Source organism: Urtica dioica, chromosome 4 (assembly GCF_054948205.1).
Source record: "Urtica dioica subsp. dioica isolate 48M chromosome 4, U.dioica_male_clone48M_v1_H2, whole genome shotgun sequence".
In the NCBI taxonomy this organism is placed as follows: Eukaryota; Viridiplantae; Streptophyta; class Magnoliopsida; order Rosales; family Urticaceae; genus Urtica; species Urtica dioica.
In genome coordinates this window covers 10050688-10070422 of record NC_142759.1, presented here as the reverse complement: position 1 = coordinate 10070422, position 19735 = coordinate 10050688, and the positions used below count along the sequence as shown (strand labels likewise).

General features: G+C 38.4%; 3 protein-coding genes across 4 annotated transcripts; all 3 read left to right on the top strand.

Moving 5' to 3' along the window:
- Nucleotides 1-782: 782 nt before the first annotated feature.
- On the top strand, nt 783-3117 carry LOC149400264 (protein IQ-DOMAIN 17-like). Its single transcript, XM_089612180.1, has 5 exons — nt 783-1238; nt 1340-1558; nt 1660-1896; nt 1990-2115; nt 2189-3117. The coding sequence occupies exons 1-5, from the start codon at nt 1155-1157 to the stop codon at nt 2978-2980; spliced, it is 1458 nt and encodes a 485-aa protein (XP_089468306.1). The 5' UTR covers nt 783-1154; the 3' UTR covers nt 2981-3117.
- A 6062-nt stretch (nt 3118-9179) lies between these two features.
- Nucleotides 9180-14610, top strand: LOC149400263 (putative L-gulonolactone oxidase 6). The gene is made up of 4 exons (XM_089612365.1): nt 9180-10029; nt 12356-12611; nt 13136-13237; nt 13822-14610. The coding sequence occupies exons 1-4, from the start codon at nt 9355-9357 to the stop codon at nt 14559-14561; spliced, it is 1773 nt and encodes a 590-aa protein (XP_089468491.1). The 5' UTR covers nt 9180-9354; the 3' UTR covers nt 14562-14610.
- A 974-nt stretch (nt 14611-15584) lies between these two features.
- On the top strand, nt 15585-18350 carry LOC149400262 (Plastid-lipid associated protein PAP / fibrillin family protein). Of its 2 annotated transcripts, none has more exons than XM_089611026.1 (9): nt 15585-15777; nt 16125-16276; nt 16361-16474; nt 16537-16671; nt 17193-17288; nt 17426-17506; nt 17640-17726; nt 17922-17983; nt 18073-18350. In XM_089611026.1, the coding sequence occupies exons 2-9, from the start codon at nt 16127-16129 to the stop codon at nt 18188-18190; spliced, it is 843 nt and encodes a 280-aa protein (XP_089467152.1). In that variant the 5' UTR covers nt 15585-15777; nt 16125-16126; the 3' UTR covers nt 18191-18350. The 2 variants fall into 2 exon arrangements, with proteins under 2 accessions (XP_089467152.1, XP_089467153.1); XM_089611027.1 differs by having other exon boundaries at nt 15604-15777; nt 16102-16276.
- Nucleotides 18351-19735: the final 1385 nt, after the last annotated feature.

Below are 19735 nucleotides of genomic sequence, written 5' to 3'. Positions count from 1 at the left end.
TTCTTTATTCGCTCACATCAAGCATGTATGTTTAATTTTTCGATTTACATATATATATATATATATATATATATATATATATATATTATAGGCTTTACGTATAATGAAAATGAAGCGCAATAGGAATGTTTTATTGTTCAACATCATAAACTTAGGAGATATTTTTGTTTTGTTATTATATGTATATATGGTAAGAAGTCATTTATGGTGATATGTAATATTTTATTAAATAAAATAGCAAGCATTATTTATCATTTTGATTGCATTAAAGGCAAAAACAATGAGGAGGTTACTTGCTAGTAGCTTGCTACTAATCAAATATATCCTTAAATAAATAAAATTAGCACAAGTTGTTGAATAATTAAAACAAAGAGGGGAAACTCGCAAACCACTTAACACTTTGAGGGCACCGGTGTTAGAAATCAAGCAGATTATTTGTTTATCCATTATAAGAAAGATGATGAAAAAAGTAAACAGCTTTTGGTTTATATTAAAGCACTTTTTGCCAAACCCTCAAGTCTCAACGTGCTTTGGTATCTCGTGGCTCTCAAACACCTCGGTACCACTAAATATCAAAACCCTTCCACCACTCACACACTCTTGTCTCCTGCTTAAATAATTCAAAGGCCTTGTGGTGAAGACTAGACTGAAGAGTTATATAGTTTTAATTTAAGTTTTTAACGTTTATTTTTCTGACACCTCCATTATGTATATAATATATATTTATCAGTAATTCAGTATATTGTAATATCTAGAAAAACAAGCGAATATCCAGCTCCACTATAATACGTCACACAGGCTCTCTTTCTTTCTCTCTCATGCATTTACATCTTCACACACACCCACACACATGCATTTAATATATATCTCTCTTTCACCGAGTTCAAAAGCTCTGAGACTCGTGTGAGAGAGAAAGAGAGAGAGGAGAGGAGAGAGAGCACTGCACTACCCTACAAAAGCTCGATCTCACTCCTATAACATCAATCATCATCATTATCATCGTCGTGATCATATATATATCTTTAAGGCATAAACTCACAAGTTCTAGGCTCTCGAAAAAGAAGAAATAAATAAAAAGCACACAGAGAGCTAGCTGTAAATGAATCTCTGGCCTCTGGGTCGTTTATTTACCTTGACTTGACTTTTTCCTGATCATGGGCAAGAAAGGAGGCTCCTCATGGTTGACCGCCGTGAAAAGGGCTTTCAGATCTCCGTCCAAAGAAGACGACTTAGAAAAGGTTTTAGCTCTCTCTTCCTTGAACGGCCTTTTAGCTTAAAAGACTGATTTTCTAAAGTGTGGTTTTTTTTTTCTTCCTGGGGCTATGTTTGGTTTGCGTAGAGAAGAGAGAAAAAGAGGTGGATTTTCAGGAAAGCCACGAATCCGCAACAAGAAGAGCAAGTGACTCAAAAGCAAGAAGACCATAATAAAATCGACGAAGAAAAGCACGCGCTTGCATCGGCGCCGGAGCCGGAACCGGCTCGGCTCGCTCGGCCTCCGAACCATGCAAAGCTGCACAGCTCGGCTGTTGTCATACAAACCGCATTCAGAGGGTACTTGGTGAGTCAGAAATGAGAACCTCGAAATGCATTTTTGGTGGTTTGACTGTTTGTCGTTTTTTCTCATTCCGGCGTCGTTTTTGGTTTTCGGTTATTGAAAAGGCTCGGAGAGCTCTTCGGGCGCTGAAAGGTCTGGTGAAGCTTCAGGCGCTGGTGAGAGGGCACAACGTGAGGAAGCAAGCGAAGATGACTCTCCGATGCATGCAAGCCCTCGTTAGGGTTCAGGCCAGAGTGCTCGACCACCGCCTCCGACTCTCCCACGACGGAACCAGAAACAGCGACACCACCACCGTCCTCGACTCTCGCTACCTCCACGACATCTCCGACAGAAAATCCATGGTCAGTCACTCCTTTGGTCTCCCCTTGAACAAGAACAAGAACAAGAACAAGAACAACAACAGTAGTTAGACTAATTTACTTTCTTAAAAACAGTCGAGAGAAGGAAGCAGCGTTGCGGACGATTGGGACGAGAGGCCTCACACGATCGAGGAGGTCAAAGCCATGTTGCAGCACCGGAAAGACAACGCTTTGAAACGAGACAAGAGTTTCTCTCAACAGGTTAGTTCATTTTACTCTGTTTATTTAATTATGGTGTTTTTGCATTCCTCTGATTTGATCAAATCTATTGAAGCCCCGGATGCAAAAGGCTCGGCGGAGTCCGTCTCCGTCGATCGGCAACGGCGACGAGCTCGAAGAGAGGCCGAAGTGGCTGGACCGTTGGATGGCCTCGAAGCCGTGGGAGACGAGATCGAGAGCTTCCACGGACACCCGAGACCAAATCAAGACCGTCGAAATCGACACCGCCAGCCAGCCCTACACCTACTTAGCCCCGCCCAACATGAGGCGATCGAACCCGAATTACCACCAATACCAACAGCAATACCAACAACAACAACAACATCAACGCCCTAGCTCGCCTCTCCACCGCAACTCACCAGCCACGCCCTCGCCGTCCAAGTCCAGGCCAATCCAAGTCCGCTCCGCGAGCCCGCGCTACTCACGAGACGACAGATCTTCGGGCCCGGGATTCGGCCCGGCCCCGCAGACGCCGAGCCTGCGGTCGAATTACCGTTACACCCCCGGGAACCTCGACCACAGCCACGGCCGAGCGAGTGTGGCTGCAGCCGCGGCGGCGGCGCAGCTGCCGAATTACATGGCTGCGACGGAGTCGGCGAAGGCGAGGATTCGGTCGCAGAGCGCGCCGAGGCAGAGGCCGGGGACGCCGGAGCGGGACCGGGCGAAGAAGCGGCTCTCGTTCCCGGAGCCGTACGGGGCCGGGGTTTACAACAACCTGAGGAGCCCGAGCTTCAAGAGCGTGGCCGGCTCGCATTTCGGCGAGCAACACTCAAACTATTCGTCTTGCTACACCGAAAGCGTCGTTTCGCCGTCTTCCACCACTGATCTCAGGCGATGGCCTAGATAGCTTCTCAATTTTTCACTTTTCATTTTCAATTTTCAATTTTTTTTTCCCACTGCTTAGTGATAATTGTGAGTTTTTAGAGATGTGTAGTAGATCTGATCTGACCCCCTCTTCCCAAGAAAGCGATGGAGTTTTTAATACCTTGAATTTTGTTATTATTATTATCATGGAAATAATATGGTACTTACTGGTGTGGGTGACTGGTGGGTTGAGATCTAACATCTTAAGCAGAGCATATAAAGAGAGACTGACTAAAGGGTCCCATTGGGTTTAACTCAGAGTATTTCTTCACAGAAATTCATGAAGGTAGGGCCAGAGGGTTTAGTAATGATTCTGGACGTGGACCTCCTCTGATATTATTTTTAAGTGTAGCAATGAAAGGTCAGATCACTGGAACGGTAACAAACACGGCACTCATTGTTTCCACATTCTTGTAAGATAAAAAAGATGGATAAACAAATTGGTTTTTGCTAGGAAATTGAGAGACACCTCCCATGTGCCATTCTCTCGAGTCTCGTGTACTGAATCAGCTGTTGCCAGTACTCACCAACTAGCGCCTCTGAATGCTTCTACAAAAAAAAAAAAAAAAAAAAAAAAAACTAGTCTCTGAATGCTACAAAAGCGCTACTCTGCAATGTTCCAGTGTGAATAAAGTTACTTGTTTAGCCTGTGGTTTTTGGCTTGCAAATGCCGCTTGGAAGACGGTCTACAAATACACATGATTATAATGGTTATATACGGATATGCTTGTCCATCAATGTAAAATGCTAAAATTTGATAGGTGATTAAACTATACCTAAGTAGTTAGATAAAAAATCACAGTCACCAAAGCATAGGTTCACTTTGTGATGGAAGTTTTCTTTAACTATGAAAACTCACACGACGTAAACGTACGTGTCGTTAAGTAAAAAATGTGCAAAGAGCACAAATATCGATCCCACGAGTAACTTGTTTATTTATCGATATCAATTAACTAAGAAATCTTTATGAGTTATGAAAATGCAAATGAAGGAGATTTTTTAATAGTTTTGAAGTGAATGAAAATAAAATGCAAAATTAAACTAAAGCAATGAAAATGAAGGCTTGACAAATGTTACGGAGAGTGAAGGAGTGTGACTTTGTTGGGTTCTTTGATTTGGTCGATTCTAGGATTCTAGCAACGGTTAGCGTTTCGGTAAATCTAGTCTAATTCTCTCTTGAATATTCATTAATCTCTCTCGAGTAGAAACGAACTTACAATATTGACGAATTTACATCTCTTGGCTTGGGTCCTATTAAAACAAACAATTGCATTTGCTACGGGAATTCAAACAGTTACACAAACTCCGTAGTCTTTCTATAGATCTAGGTAGACGGATGAGACAACGAGTTTAGCACACTCGATTACCACCTCTCGACATCTAACCGGGTATAGAGATTCACTACTACCTGAGTGATCAAGCCAAGCAATGATATAACCCACCCCAAATTCCCTTGAACACCACAAACAAACTACATTCAAGCACAAACCTAAACAAATCTACAAACCAAATCAATTCATCTAACTACATCACACCCCTTCTACATGTTTAGCTACTTGTGATTTGATTAAGCAAAGCAATATTGGAATGAGAGCAAGCATGAACATAAGGAGAGACATTCATTCAATCAAACAATCAAATCCAAACTAACAAGAAGTCTAAAGTCTCAATCAAGATCAACAAGATTTATCTTAAATCAACTGCATAAGATTCAAGTTAAAATGGAAAAGATAAACAAATGGGAGTTCAAGCAAAGAAAAGATATATAGGAATGGATAAAAGGATAAAACTAAGGATGAAGGTTGATAAGGAATTGGTTGAAGATGGACCGTCACAAGCTCCTCTTCAACTCTATTTTCTTCATCTCTCCTAGTTTCAATGGCTTCTTTTCCAAAACCCTCTTTTTTCTCTTTCTCTTTCTCCAAAACTAATACAAAATCAGGTCTATTTACAAATGAACACATACCCAAAATATAAGGGTGTCTTCGAATTCCAAGGGTCAAAAATAACCAAAAAGATGGAGAAAATGAGGTTGGAGTTGTGCTCGCCCGCATCGCACCAATTGCACATTTTCGAGGAGGTGTACCGTGCTTTGTAAAATGTGTGAAGGCGCACCGCGCCAGTGCAAATATGGCTGATACGCGACACATTTGGAACTGCGCGTCCAACACACTAGAACCAGTGACTTCATGAGCTCAAGACGCGACGCGCCAAGCTCCAAAGTTGCTTTTTTGGATTTTCTTGAAGTCCAAAACATCCCCATTTTAGCTCCTCTCGAATGTCTCATTTTGTTCCATGAAGCTCCAAATATTTTTCTTGATCTGAAAACCTGAACTTTAACTAAAAATACCAAAAATCGCATCAAAACTGTCAAGAACAAGTCTCGATTCACTTTCCAAAGGCATTGATAAGTGTGAATGAATCGCACTTATCACTTTGGTGGGAGCATTTTGTGTAGACAGTCTGTACACGACCTAGACAGACTCTGATTAGACGTGACATTTTAGAAGCCGTTATGACATACTATCAAATTCATCAAGATGCTCATAACGGAAATTGATATAAAACCTCAAGTGATCATGGACTTCAAGGTCATATCTTATATTCATTCATTCATAGCTATATGTGTATTCTTAAATAATTGTGTTTTTTAAAGGATTTTTAGTATAGTAGTCATTTATAGTGTAAAAAAAAATTATTGATATACCCCTTAATGATTGGGTGAACCAGTTTTCCCATAATTTCAAAATGATTAATTTAAGTCTCCAAAATTTTAGTCCACTCATTTTTAATGCACTTTATATATATATACTAAATAGTTTCAAAACTAATTTCATCGCAAAAACTAGGCAAAACAATTCCAAAAATTTAATCATGTCTTCAATTATGTTAATCCAATTTCAAAACACACAAGCATGTTACATCATTTCAGTCAAGGTACATAATTTCAAAATATTTGTTCGAGCCTTCCAAAAATTTAATCCACTTCTATAGCAGAAAAATTAACCTAGCTAAAAATCAAGTTTGAATTCCCTATCTAAACAGGCAACAAAATGGTAATAAATTGTTTGAAGTATTTCTTTGACTTAGTCATATGCTACGAGAATGTACCAAAGTGTCATAATATTTAATCCTGATTTCAAAATATTAATCCACTTTTCTATAACACGAATATTCAAACTGAAGAAGAAGAAGAAGTTAAATTGCACGAGATGGATGAGAATGACGACGGAGATCGATGACGACGGCGATGGTGATTGATGAAGATTGACGATTAGTGGCGATCGAATGATATTGACGATTGGTGGTGATCAACAGTGATGACAATTGACGACGATATTGGTCCATCCCCTTCCATCCACGCGTCGTCATGTCGTGAAACAGCCCCACACGACTCTTCATCGCCACCGGAACGAGTCATTTGTCAGCTCTGTGAATAGTGCCGAGAATTGCAGCAAGAAAGCCTCGTGGCATGTTGTTCCCTCCGGGCAGATAGCCAGGTCACCTTTCCAGAGAATCGCTCCGATCGCTGAAGCGTCCGATGACCGGTCTCGGCTCAGCGGAATGGCAGATCGCCTCTGGGTCGCTATTTCTCTTCCTCCCATGGCCGTAAACGATGGACCATAATTTTTATTTTGATGCACTTTGTTTTGTCGATGGAGAGTTGAATAAACAAAAGGTGTTCTAGTGATTTTTAATATTTTTGGCTAATCTGCTTCAACTTTGGAAATGTAGACTGTTTTACTATACTCAAACTTTTATTTGGCTAGATAGTCACACCACCAGAAATCAATAATAAGATATGGAGAAAAGGATTTACACATATATGGAGTTGAGATCTCTTGAAATATAGTAAATTTTCGCTCACTTGACAAATCTATAATCAATAGATTGCATACACAAATATAGTGATTCAATGAAAGATAAGAGGCGCTCTCACGGACACTTCAAGTTAATAAACCTTCTTCCCTATCAAACAACACCTTCAATAAACCACATATTTTATGTCCTCTTAAGTAGATTTGTCTTTAAGAGATAATATTACTATTTTCATCATGTTCGGAATCTTTGTAGTCATCTCCTGGGACGGATGCAATTAAGGCTGAGCTCCCCCCCCCCCCAAATTTATTTGTTTTTACATTTTTTATCCAAATTAAAATTTTATTTTCTCATAATTTATCCTTAAAACTTACAAATTAACCCCTGAAATATAATTACACTTTAGCCCCCTAAATCTAGACTCTAGCTCCTTCTCATCCCCTTGTGTTCTTCTAAAGGCAATTGTTGTAGAATTTGTATTTGTCAAACGACCATGTGTATATATTAAACCTTAAGCGAGAGTTAAGTTAATTGTAACACGCAAATACCACAACTGAAGTTATTATGATTATCTCAACCGTAACAAACAAGTGAAACTTGAATTATCTTGCTCTGTAAGATTATTAATTGTTCAAAACTTCTATTTTAGAAACAGGAAACATAAAATGACATAATAAGCGTGCGTAATTTCAACCAAACAACAAGGACATTTTGTGTAAATCTTAATAGCTAAGATTTCAGAAGGAGACAATGGCTCGTGATCTCTTACAATTCTTTCTTTATACATATAACTATCATTCTATTTTGTCGATTTATATATTAGTCTTATACAAATACTTTATGTACCTATATAAAAAATTGAATATTAAACCAAAACTTTAGATAATATCGCGTAGCATGTGATTATGTTAGAATGTCAAACGCCGTGTTTCTAAATTTTTTTTTTATTATTATTTTCTTTTCAATCAAACGGAGATATATACTGCCACGCTCCCTTAAACTTTTACTTTGCATTTTAGCCCCTTAATTTAAGTTTCTAGCTCCGTTTCTGGTGTTAGCGATAAGTTTACCAACATTTTAAATGGAAGAAAGTATATGTATAGATACAAATATATATATATATATATATATATATATATATATTCAATATAGTTAACGCCCACTCGTGATCTCAACTGAACCTTTGTCCACCGCAACTATGTAAAAGAAGGCCGTATCAATTGATCATGTTCTCGTGCATATGTTTATGAATGTACACATATAATTAATTATATATGCACCGCAAAAGCTTTCCTCCAGACTTACGTAATGATTAAGCAAATTATTGAGCTTTTGTTACGAAACTATTGTATGAAAACGATCGTATTCATGCTTTAGAACATCCAGATGTTATTGTTATAGTTGTCCTCACTGTCACTTGTATTATACTATTATTAATATCCATATATGGTTGGCTAAAGTAATATATTTAAACAGTGCATGCCACGGTTCTAATTTGTTAGTGTATCCATTTTTGAAAGCAAGCGTTTCTGTTATAAGTATACAACAAATTCAACATTTAGCACGCACACATGCATCATAATATAAGAATCACAATATGGAAGCTCCACTTTACATAATAAAAAAAAAATACTATGAGAATATTATAAAAGCTTTCAAGCAAAGGAATGCGAGTACGTGGATTTAGCAGTGAATATACCTATTTCGAAATTCGGATACAGCTGAGAGAGTATGGGACGGAAAACTACTGGTCTCTTTTTTAAGCAAACAAAGTACCATTATTTCAAGTTATAGATTAAAAAAATTATTCAAAATAGTCCTTTGAAATCAATCGACTAAAAAATAGTCCAAGTTTACAAATTATGTTGTCATGATTTTTTGACATTAGTTATTGTAAAAAAAATTAAACACTCTATATAAATAATTAAATGACAAGGTAAAAAATATTATTGAAAGCTACTGCCTGCATATTTTATTAAATTTCTGTTATTTTACTAATTTTAGATAAATCTATTAATTTTAATTGACTATTTAGCTATAAATATCTTATCTTTAATATGGTAGGAAGAGTCTTAACATATATGAACACATCCACCGTCATGAAAATTCAACTTAACAGTAGAATTTAAGTTTTTGCAAGTGGTAAAAATAGAATCCAGATCTTTTGTCATTTTTAGTGTTTCAGTTGATGTCTTTCTAATAAAAATAAGTCATTTAATCATTTAATTTATTTTCAAATATACATAAACTTAAATAAAATGACAGGACTTACAAGTAAGTAAGTGATATAACTAGCTTATAACAAGGGCTTACAAGTCCACTATAATAATAAACTAGTTTCGGGATTCGTCCTCAATATTCGACTTCAATGCAATATAGATCTTTTTTTGTTACTTAATGGGTTCAAGGTGATATGTACCGCTATATATACAAATACAATACATACAACGAGGCTATAATATTAATTCGTTGTGTCCAAAAGAAGAAAGAGAAAAAAAAAAAACAAGCAGTCTGATCTGATCATAGAATAAAATCACAATGCGTTCACCAACGACACTTCTCTGTCTCACAGTGATCACGGTGGCGGTGGCGGTGGTGAAGGCGTATCCACCGGAGGACGCCGTGAAGTGCAGCGGCCCGGACGACAGCAACTGCACGCTCACGAACGCGTACGGGTCGTTCCCGGACCGCGTGCCGTGCAGGGCGGCGGCGGCGGCGTTCCCGTCGTCGGAGGCGGAGCTGGTGGCGGCGGTGGCGGCGGCGGCGAGGCGAGGGCAGAAGATGAAGGCGTCGCCGCGGCACTCGCACAGCATCCCGAGGGTGGCGTGCCCGGGCGGCGGGGGGCTGGCGGTGAGCACGGCGCGGATGGCGGCGGTGCTGGCGGTGGAAGCGGCGGCGGGGACTGTGACGGCGGAGGCGGGGGCGACGCTGAGGGCGGTGGTGGCTGCGGCGGCGGCGGCGGGGCTGGCGGTGCCGCACGGGCCGTACTGGTGGGGCGTCACGGTGGGTGGGATGCTGGGGAGTGGGGCCCACGGGAGCTCGCTGTGGGGGAAGGGCAGCGCCGTCCACGACTACGTCGTCGCTCTCACCATCGTCTCCCCCGGCGGGCCCCGCGACGGCTTCGTCAGAGTGAGGAGGCTCGTCGCGGGCCGAGATGACGCCGAGCTCGACGCCGTCAAGGTCGCTCTCGGCGTTCTTGGGGTCATTTCTCAGGTACGGCTCGTAAAAATTAAGTATTGAAAAAATAAGTACATGATTGTTATGTCAGGGTCAGCACATGTCCTTCTTCTGGGCTCTTTGTTACTTGTCTTGTGGGTATATATAGATAGCTGAAAAAAAATGGCATGTGTAGTACAATTTATGTGTCAAAATTTAAAAATTAAGTTGTGGGATTTTAACACCGTGACTGAAGTATTCTTGAATGGCAAAAACGAACCAACACAGCAAAACTCACACAATAACAGCCCTAATAATTTCTGGTTCAAGATTTTAATAAAGAACCTAATTAAGACCGAAAATAAACCAGATTAACAACTATGCAGAGGATTGAATCAATGAACATAAACACGCGTGCAGAAATGTAAAAGACACCAAGGATTATCGTGGTTCGGCGTCCAAATGCCTACTCCACGTTGAGCTCAGAGGATAAGCTCGATCCACTAATCACAGAGTTCTTACAAGCACAAAAATACAACGATTACAACCAGTAAAACCACGCTGAACCACACGGCCGAGATAGCCCCAAATCGGATCGAGAACCCTAGTTCTTGCTTGACTCAAACACGAGAGTCACAGGTCCGGAGATTGCTCCGCAAGACCACGAGGAACAACACTCGTACAGAACCTTGCCGGGACTCGACGATCAAGACAACGATCGGAGGTGCTCAAGAAAGAGAAGAACAGCGAGAGGCTGCGAAAGCTTTAGAGAGAGAGAGAGAGCCGCGTAGAGAGAGAGAGTGAATCTGTCAAATGTGTTGAACGCGTACTTGTTCTAGGGTTTTCTCTTTTATACCTGCTGATGTTGTGCTTGAGGAATGGGCTTGGCCCAGATGAATAAGTGTTGGGCCTCTTCTATTCCAACATAAGTATATGTATAATTTTTGTTACTTAAAAAATTATAATATATAGTTTTCAAATATAAAAATTTGACCTTAAAAATCTCTTTAAATTAACCGCAGTCAACCACAATTGACTGTGATCAACAACACTTATGAAACAATTGGTTATATCATTAAAATATACATAAAAAATTATAAATAAAACTAGAATATTAAAAGTTCTAGTTGGATGTCTAATAATGGAATTTGTGAGTTGTGGTAAAACCTAAAAATATCCAAAATAAAAACAAAGTGCGACTACGATAGTCAATAATTGATTTATTATACACAGAAAAATTAAATAGAAGGACTACAAAACAATGATAAAAAGTTAGGGTATGAAGTCATGGTGGCTTCACGGGATGGAACTTAATGGAAGGATGGAATTCCATATCATGTTTGTGCCTCACGGAATTCCGTGTTCCGTGTGACTGACGGAAGTGGCAGGGGCGGAAGATTGCTTAATGGAAGTGGAATTTCCGTTAAGCTTAATGGAATTCCATATTTCCATTTGCTTTCATTGAGTAATTAAAAATAAATAAATAATCAAATTTAAATGGTATATAAAAGGGACTAAACTGTTAAAAATTTAAAAGAAGGTACAAATATGTAAATTAAATATCATCTCGTCTTTAATTTTTTTTTTCTCATTGTGAAACCACGGTATTCTTTTGCCATAAGTGAAGCCTATGAATAAAACCTCCGTGGTAATGTCCACGTTTTAAAAAAAACTACTTTAATATGTTTTTATTTTGATATGAAATTTGATATGTAATGTTTTTATTTTGTTTGTAGCAAATAAGTTATTAATAAACACGAAAAAACATTAGTTTATACAGTGATTAATGTAAGATTTTATAATTTATTTTGATATTTTAGTTTTTATTCACTTTTGATGTGAGATTTCTAATACATTAGGAGAAAAAACACTTTTAGAGAAGAAAAAAAAAACATTTCTAATATACTATATCTTTAAAAAGTTATTAATAAAGATGAAATTCAATTTACATATTAGTACATTCTTTTAAAATTTTAACAGTTTAGTCCCTTTCATTTACATTTAAATTTGATTTTTTATTTTTTTTTAATTCTTTATTGGAAATTAATGGAAATATGGATTTCCATTAAGCTTAACGGAAATTCCATTTCCAATAAGTAATGGAAGGCACCAAAATTGGAAATGGAAATACCATTTCCAATAAGCAATGGAAGGTAGCTTATTGGAAATGGAATTTCCATTTCCTTCCAATAGCCAGGATGAGTATGAAGTATGATGAGAAAGTTGACCTGAGTACACAGGTCATGATATAAATATGTAAACTTTGCAGAAAAAAAAAAACATTTATACATCCTAATAGAGAAAAAAATCATTTGACTTCTTCAATGCCGCGTCATAACTTTTTTTTTTTTTTTACTTTTTTCCTTTTCCCTTCTTTATATAGGTGACATTGAAAGTCCAGCCAATGTTCAAGAGATCTATAACGTACGTGACGGAAAAGGACACAGACTTGGGAGATAAAGTGTTGAGCTTTGGCAGAGAGCATGAGTTTGCTGACATCATATGGTATCCGAGTCAACGCAAGGCAGTCTACAGAGTCGACGACCGTGTCCCGGTCAACACTCCAGGAAATGGACTTTACGACTTTACTCCTTTTCGGTCAACCTCCACTATTATAATCTCAACAATCAGAACCACCGGTAATTTCCCTATAATTACTATTTACATAACTAAAGGGTCTTAGTCTTTTTGTGACTAATTTTCGCGCTATATACACTAATTTTCAATCGATTACATGAGGAGTAATCTAGGCGCTTTAAGTAGTCCATTTATATTTCTGAAGGTGTGATCATTACAGAGGTTCAAAAAGTTAATTTGGTTAGGTGTCGCAATTAATTATTTTGATCTGGTCAAATTAATTGATTTTTTATTTATAAGATGCAATAAAGATTGTGTTGAAAGTATAAATGATTTTCGAAACGTTAATTAAGCAAGCATTGAATTGATCTCTCAATCCTTTATGGATAAACTGACGCAGTGTAATGAGTAAAGTACGTTAAGCGGTTGATCATGCAGGCTGATTATATGATCTCTTCTAAATTATTATTATATATGAGATCTAACTAATACGATTTCTCTTCAATGTTATACAAACTGATATCGTGAAATATAGTATAATATGGATTTGTCTTTTGTTTGACTACATATATTTATATAACCTTAGAGGAGAATGAGGAAATCTTGAACGATGATGAGGGAAAATGCATCAACGCAAAGATAGTCACTTCCACGCTCTCCCTCGGTGCTTATGGCTTGACAAACGACGGTACGTGTGTATATATATCCAAATACTATTCAACCTTTTTTCCCCATATAAACACCCCCTTTTTTTTATTACAGCAAAACATATATATTTTTATAAAACGTTACAATTAACCAAAACTAATTGTTTTGATGCCAAAAAAAAAAAAAAGCACGCTAAAAACTAATTGTTTTACATTTACACATTAAATCATTAACTATCAAAGACCATCAATCTTGTATTTCACATTTCCAATTCCAATATTCCAAACATCCTTGATATTTATATAAAATAAATTTTAATGATAAAATAATAAAACTCCCTTAAAATAATATAACATAACGTAAACATAATCGGATATATATATGTATATATACGTATAACTAAATACTCAATATGATAAATACACTCATAATTATAAAACAACACCAGTAAGCAATAATTAGAAAGACTACATGTAAATATTTTTTTGGCTGAACTTCAATATCACCAATATTTTCCTTTTCCATTTTCATCTAGTTTCTGCAAGAAAAAGAAAAAAAAAACAATATTCTCAACTATGTTACAAGGTAATATATTTATCATTAAAAAAAAAAAATATGGTGCAGGAATGACATTCACCGGATACCCGGTGATCGGATACCAGAATCGGATGCAGTCGTCGGGCACGTGCCTGGACAGCAAGGCGGACGACCCGACCACGGGCTGCCCGTGGGACCCGCGGGTGAAAGGAGAGTCGTTCCACCAGACAACCTTCAGCCTCGCGCTCACCTCGGCCAAGCCCTTCATCGAAGACGTCCAAGCCCTGGTCGCCCTCGAGCCGCGGGCCCTGTGTGGGACCGAGCTCTACAACGGAATTCTCATCCGCTACGTGGCCGCCTCATCAGCGTACCTCGGCAAGGACAGAGACTCCGTCGACTTCGACATCACGTACTTCCGACACGGCCCTCAAGCTCAAGGTGGTCCTCCCTTGAAGCCCCGGCTCCACGAGGACGTCCTCGAGGAGATCGAGCAGATGGCTGTGCTCGGCTACGGTGCTCTCCCGCACTGGGGAAAGAACCGAAACGTGGCCTTCGTCGGCGCTGCCGCCAAGTACGAGAACCTGACTCGGTTTCTTAGGGTCAAGGATGAGTTTGACCCTCGAGGTTTGTTCTCTAGTGATTGGAGCGACCAGGTGTTGGGGATTAAGGCTGGGCTGGAGATTTTCAAGGAAGGGTGTGCCTTGGAAGGGCTTTGTATATGCAAAGAGGATATTCATTGTGCTCCTCGGAAAGGTTACTTTTGTAGGCCCGGACGGGTTTACAAGAAGGCTAGGGTTTGTAGGTTAGATGCTACGATGCACTTATAAATTCACGTACGCTTTTTTTTTTTTTTTTGACTAGTTTGCTAGATTGTTTTATGGGTAATTAGATATATATATATATATTTATATATATATATATATATATATATATACTTTCTTTAAATTTTTAATTTACGATTTAGCCAAGCTTTAGTAAATTTTTGATAAATAATCGTAACCAAATATTTACACGCGTAAATTGACTGAAATACTCTATTTAAATTACCGCTAAAAAATTTCCCAATATTTAAATTAAAGAAACTTTATTCTGAGCATTTATGATAAAAAAAAATGAAACAAGATCCACCACATATGTTATCTGTATTTTCTTTTAAGTTTTGATCGACTGAGATCCACGCTAAAATAAAATTATATCTTAGATCTGAAAAATAAAATTCAAAATCACTCTAATTAAATATCGGACGATACAAAAGCTAGATTGTAAATAAAAGGTAATACAAAAGTTTGAATTATTGAATCATAAAAAATAAAAAATGAAAACAAAAGGTAATACATTAGGATGACATTTTTACCCGAAACCCGTTAGCCCGTTCGTTACCCGGTCGTAACGGGTCGGGTAATACCCGTTCAAAATGAGTTAACGGGTTAACGGGTATTACCCGTTAGTATTTTAGCGGGTCGGGTCGGGTAGCGAAAATGTTAAACCCGCCCAGTTAACCCGCTAACCCGTCCGTTAATTATTTTTATGGAAAAAAAACTAGATATATTTTTTCAAGAAAACATTAGATTACATCATAATGAGTAGGTTGTTGTTTTGATTCTTATTAATTTTTTTTTTTTTTTTAAACGGGTTAACGGGTGCTCAATTTTGACACCCGTCATCCGACGGGTATACCCGTTACCCGCCCCGTTGGGAAAACCGGATTAACGGGTACGGGTTAACGGGTATTTTAATAGACGGGTACGGATACCGATATTGGTGTACCCGCTAAAACCCGTACCCGTTGCCATTTCTAGAGTCCATTATATTTCATTCTAATGGATTTGTAATTCCAAGAAAGGGCAAGTAATTTTAAGGACAAGATTAAAAAAATAAATAAGAATTCCAAGGTTATCTATGGCTGGCTTTCTCTCTGCTAGTTTGGGAAAGAAAGTGAAACCCCAAAATTTTCCGTGGCATCGTCGGATATCGAACACAACCAGCGTAACCCGAAGAAATATTACAAGAGCTCTCTCTCTCATCCGCAAAACTGCGCTACTGGTATGTATGAAATGTCGAATCTATGTCCTTAGTTTATTCATTTTCATTTCGTGTTTTCCCTTCTCCAACTCGTTTGATTTTCTTCTTCTTCTCGATTGGGTTTTGGCCTTTTTCTAGCCCAAACTCTTGAAATATCTTCACTTAAGCTGTCGTTTGTTTCGATTCTTGTCTAAAAATTTCGTATTCTCAACTTTTGTTACAAAAAGAATCAGTTTTTTTTTTTCTTGTCAACGTTTCTTGTAAGTTACACATTGTCACTATGATTGCCTAATTTAATCAGTTCTCCCCATTCTCGATTCTACCTCAATGACTAACGAATTTCAGATAATTTTTTTTGGGGGGTTAAGAAATGGAGTTATCTTTGGCTTCTTCCTTGTACCCTTCGACCAGAGTGAGATCAATTGACAAGACCAAGCCTTACAGCTCAGCTCACATTCCATTGTTATCTCGGAAATGGTCTCCGTGTTCAGCCACCGGTGTGGCAACACAGTCGACTCAGGTTCTCTCTCTTTCTCTCTCTACATTGATCATTTTGGCTCGTCTCTCCGAACTGAATTGTGAGCCTTGGTTTGGGGTTCTTCAGGGGATGGCGTACGAGGTGGAGCGCAAAAAGCACGATCTGTTAATGGCTGTTCAGGATACTCAGCGAGGCCTAGTCACCACCGCGGATCAGCGTTCGGCGATAGAGGAGGCCTTGGTACTACTATTCGCTTCCTATGTTTTCCGCAGAAGGAATCAAGATTGAGTGAAAATTCGCAGGTGACCGTGGAAGGTTTCAACGGGGGTGAGGCGGTCGATTTGGTCAAATTGGACGGGACGTGGCGTTTGCAATACACCTCCGCCTCCGACGTTCTCGTTCTTTTCGAAGCCGCCGCGAGGTTTCCTTTCTTTCAGGTATAAACTGTCGTCTTTCTTTCATGCCATACTCGTATGAGTGTTAATAACAGGTCATTATGGAGCTTATGAGATAATTGAATTAGTTGATTACTTTAGTTATTCTTATTAATAGAGTTGTCTAGAGAGATTGGTCTCCCTCTCGAACTGTAGGCCGATTCGGTATGATCATAAGTTCAAATTATCAATACCAATATCAATTTGTGTTCTTATTCAACCCGAGTATGTTGTTCTCGTTCTTTGGGAAGCTCTGCTATTGCTACTTCTGGCCTTATTTGGGATACAATTTTTTCCGAAGATAAATACAAATGAAGGAAAATAGCCTATATTCTCTCCATCACAACTGGCTCGAGCCTCTTTGTTTTGTTTTTTTTTTTTTTTTTTTTAATATTATACTCATGAGCATGAAAATGTGGCAATCATTTTTCTGATCCTGGTTCATCAAGCTCTTGTACTTTCCTTAGTTTGTTGGTGAGCCTTATCTTGAAAAGTTTTTATGTACATGGTATATGTGGTTGAAGGTGGGTCAGATATTCCAGAAATTTGAATGCCGAGACCAGTCCCGAGGAGGTGTCGTCCGCAATGTTGTTCGATGGAGTATCCCTAGCTTGTTAGAGGTAAGTAAATGTCTTTATAATATGATTTAAATGTCATTTTCACGTCAAACCGATTCTGGGATATTATGTTATATCTATGATTAGTAATAATCATTAAAATTGGGTAACGAGTAAGTTGAGTCGGTTCCGCGGTACAGGAAGAAGAAGGTGCGACACTAGTGGTTTCTGCGAAATTCGATGTCGTTTCTATCCGTAACATAAATCTTCAGTTCGAAGAGGTCGGTTTTCTTACCTTTTGTGAATCTCGGTCTTCCAAAGAGGTTGCAAAAAGGGGGCTCTGCTGAACTATTTAGTCATTGTTGAAATTTCAAGCTCTGTTTTTATCTGAGTCCGGCAAGTTTTATTTGGCAGATCAGTTTGCAAAACATTAAGATAAGCGACGAACTGCAAGCTCTAATTGCCCCAGCAATACTGCCTAGGTCGTTTATTAGTCTTCAGGTAAATTGACTTAGACTAGCTTTTTCGATGCTTTAATAATTTATATGAGCTATATACCTTTTCTTTCTTAGGCACCCACTGCTTTAATAGGCTTGATTGAAGCTAAAGCTCTAGTTAATTGAGTTTTAAATCTTATGATTAGCTTCTTTACAGGAAGGGCATCGATTAATCTATTTTCTGCATCTCTTGTGACAGGTATTGCAGTTTCTTCGTTCGCTCAAAGCTCAAATTCCAGTAACAAATCCAGGAACAGGAAGGTACAGTGGCTTTAACAAAAAGAATTTACTTTTAACATCATAAATATTTTCCTGGACAATGTTTATTTTTCCACTTTTTTTTTTTTCAGACGTTCCGTAGGTGGGTTGTATTACTTGTCGTATCTGGATTCAAACATGCTTTTGGGGCGCGCAGTTGGTGGCGGAGGAGCTTTTGTATTTACGAAAGCTCAGCCTCTTGAGTGTTGAACATCATTCCCCCCATTTCAATGTTGGAGAGTATCTGCTTACGTAAATAAGCCATATCCAAATCGCATGATATATATACACACATTTGGTAGGGTGTACTCCAGGAGGGCCGGGCGGCAGCGCAGTGCCCCGTGTTACACGGACACGTTGTATATGTGTATATTATACTGCTGTGAGTATATATATGGAGCTAGTTTTTGCCTTATGGAGCTAGCCACTGAGTGATTTCGCACGCTTCGATGACTAGTTAATTGTCCACTAATTTTTTGGGCTGATTTATTGGAGTGATGTGTTCATTTCTATGGCCCTCTGTCGAGCATCATTCCCTTGGACGAACTCATATTCCTTTGACATGTGAGAACAATTGAATCATATTGCATTGACTTTGAAGCCTGTTTGGGACGGACAATAAAAGTGACTGAGAGCTTGGTGGTATGGAACTTTTGTGTCGGGTTACTGGATAGCATTCGTCGAGAAGCCAAATACCAGAATCCTAGGTCGATCTGCATTGCCATGAATCTGGCCCCCAAAATAGAGTTGAAGTTGCCAGATGATTGAGGGGAGAGAATGTTTGGCGGATTTGCTCTTGGAGCTAGCTCACTAGGACAAATGTCAACATGCGGGTCGCAAAGGTGAGAGGCATCAAGTGGGTGGAAATCGTCACTAAAACATGGTCTTCCACCGAGCTTCAAGAAGATCAGCAACCGAGAGATTACCGATCGTCATGCGAAGAGGCTTTGCTTCAACTGCGACGAGACATTCACTCCCAGTCATCGCTGCAAGAAGCTTCTTCAGTTGGGAGCGGAGAATTGGGAAACAGAAGACGAGGCGGTGGCTGAAGCTTGTGCTTGTGGACAAACTCAAAGAGGAGGAAGAGAGTAATGTTACGTATCTAATATTGAGGGGCTTTAATTGGGAAAAGTTAAGGGTTTAAATTAGTAAATTAAGGGTTTAAATTAAGAAATCAAGTTTTTAAATTGCATATTTTTATTATTATGAATTTAGTTAAACGCATTTATTCAAAAAGTAGAATTAGGGTTATAAGTGATCTATCTTTGTGCCCACAAGTAGATACAAAATGATAGATTAACTTCAAAAGTTGTAAGTCCTTCAAGGCAACTCAAAGTAAAGATCTAAGTGAATCAATTAACCAAAAAAATCATTTTTTTGTCATAAGAATGAGTTAAGACAAATATGTCTTGCCCTGATATAACTAGCAACACGAGAATATTAAAAAACAAGTTTCCATAAGAAACTATTCTAATAGTTATTTGAAACCTCATACTCATATTCACAATCTTAGGATTAAAGGGCATTTGATCAAAGTATTGATTGTTATGAAAATTTATGATGTCTGGTTATGAGACATAGGGTTGGGGACCTTATGGTTGTGTTTGGTAGTTAACTCAAAAAGTTTTTGTTTTCTATTTTCTAATTTTTGTAGTTGTACTGAAAAATTATTTTGCAGTTGTTTTCAAAAAGCTGTTTGGTACAGTTTTCATTTTTGTTTTTGAGAAAGTGAAAAAACTGAAAAAAGTGTTTGGT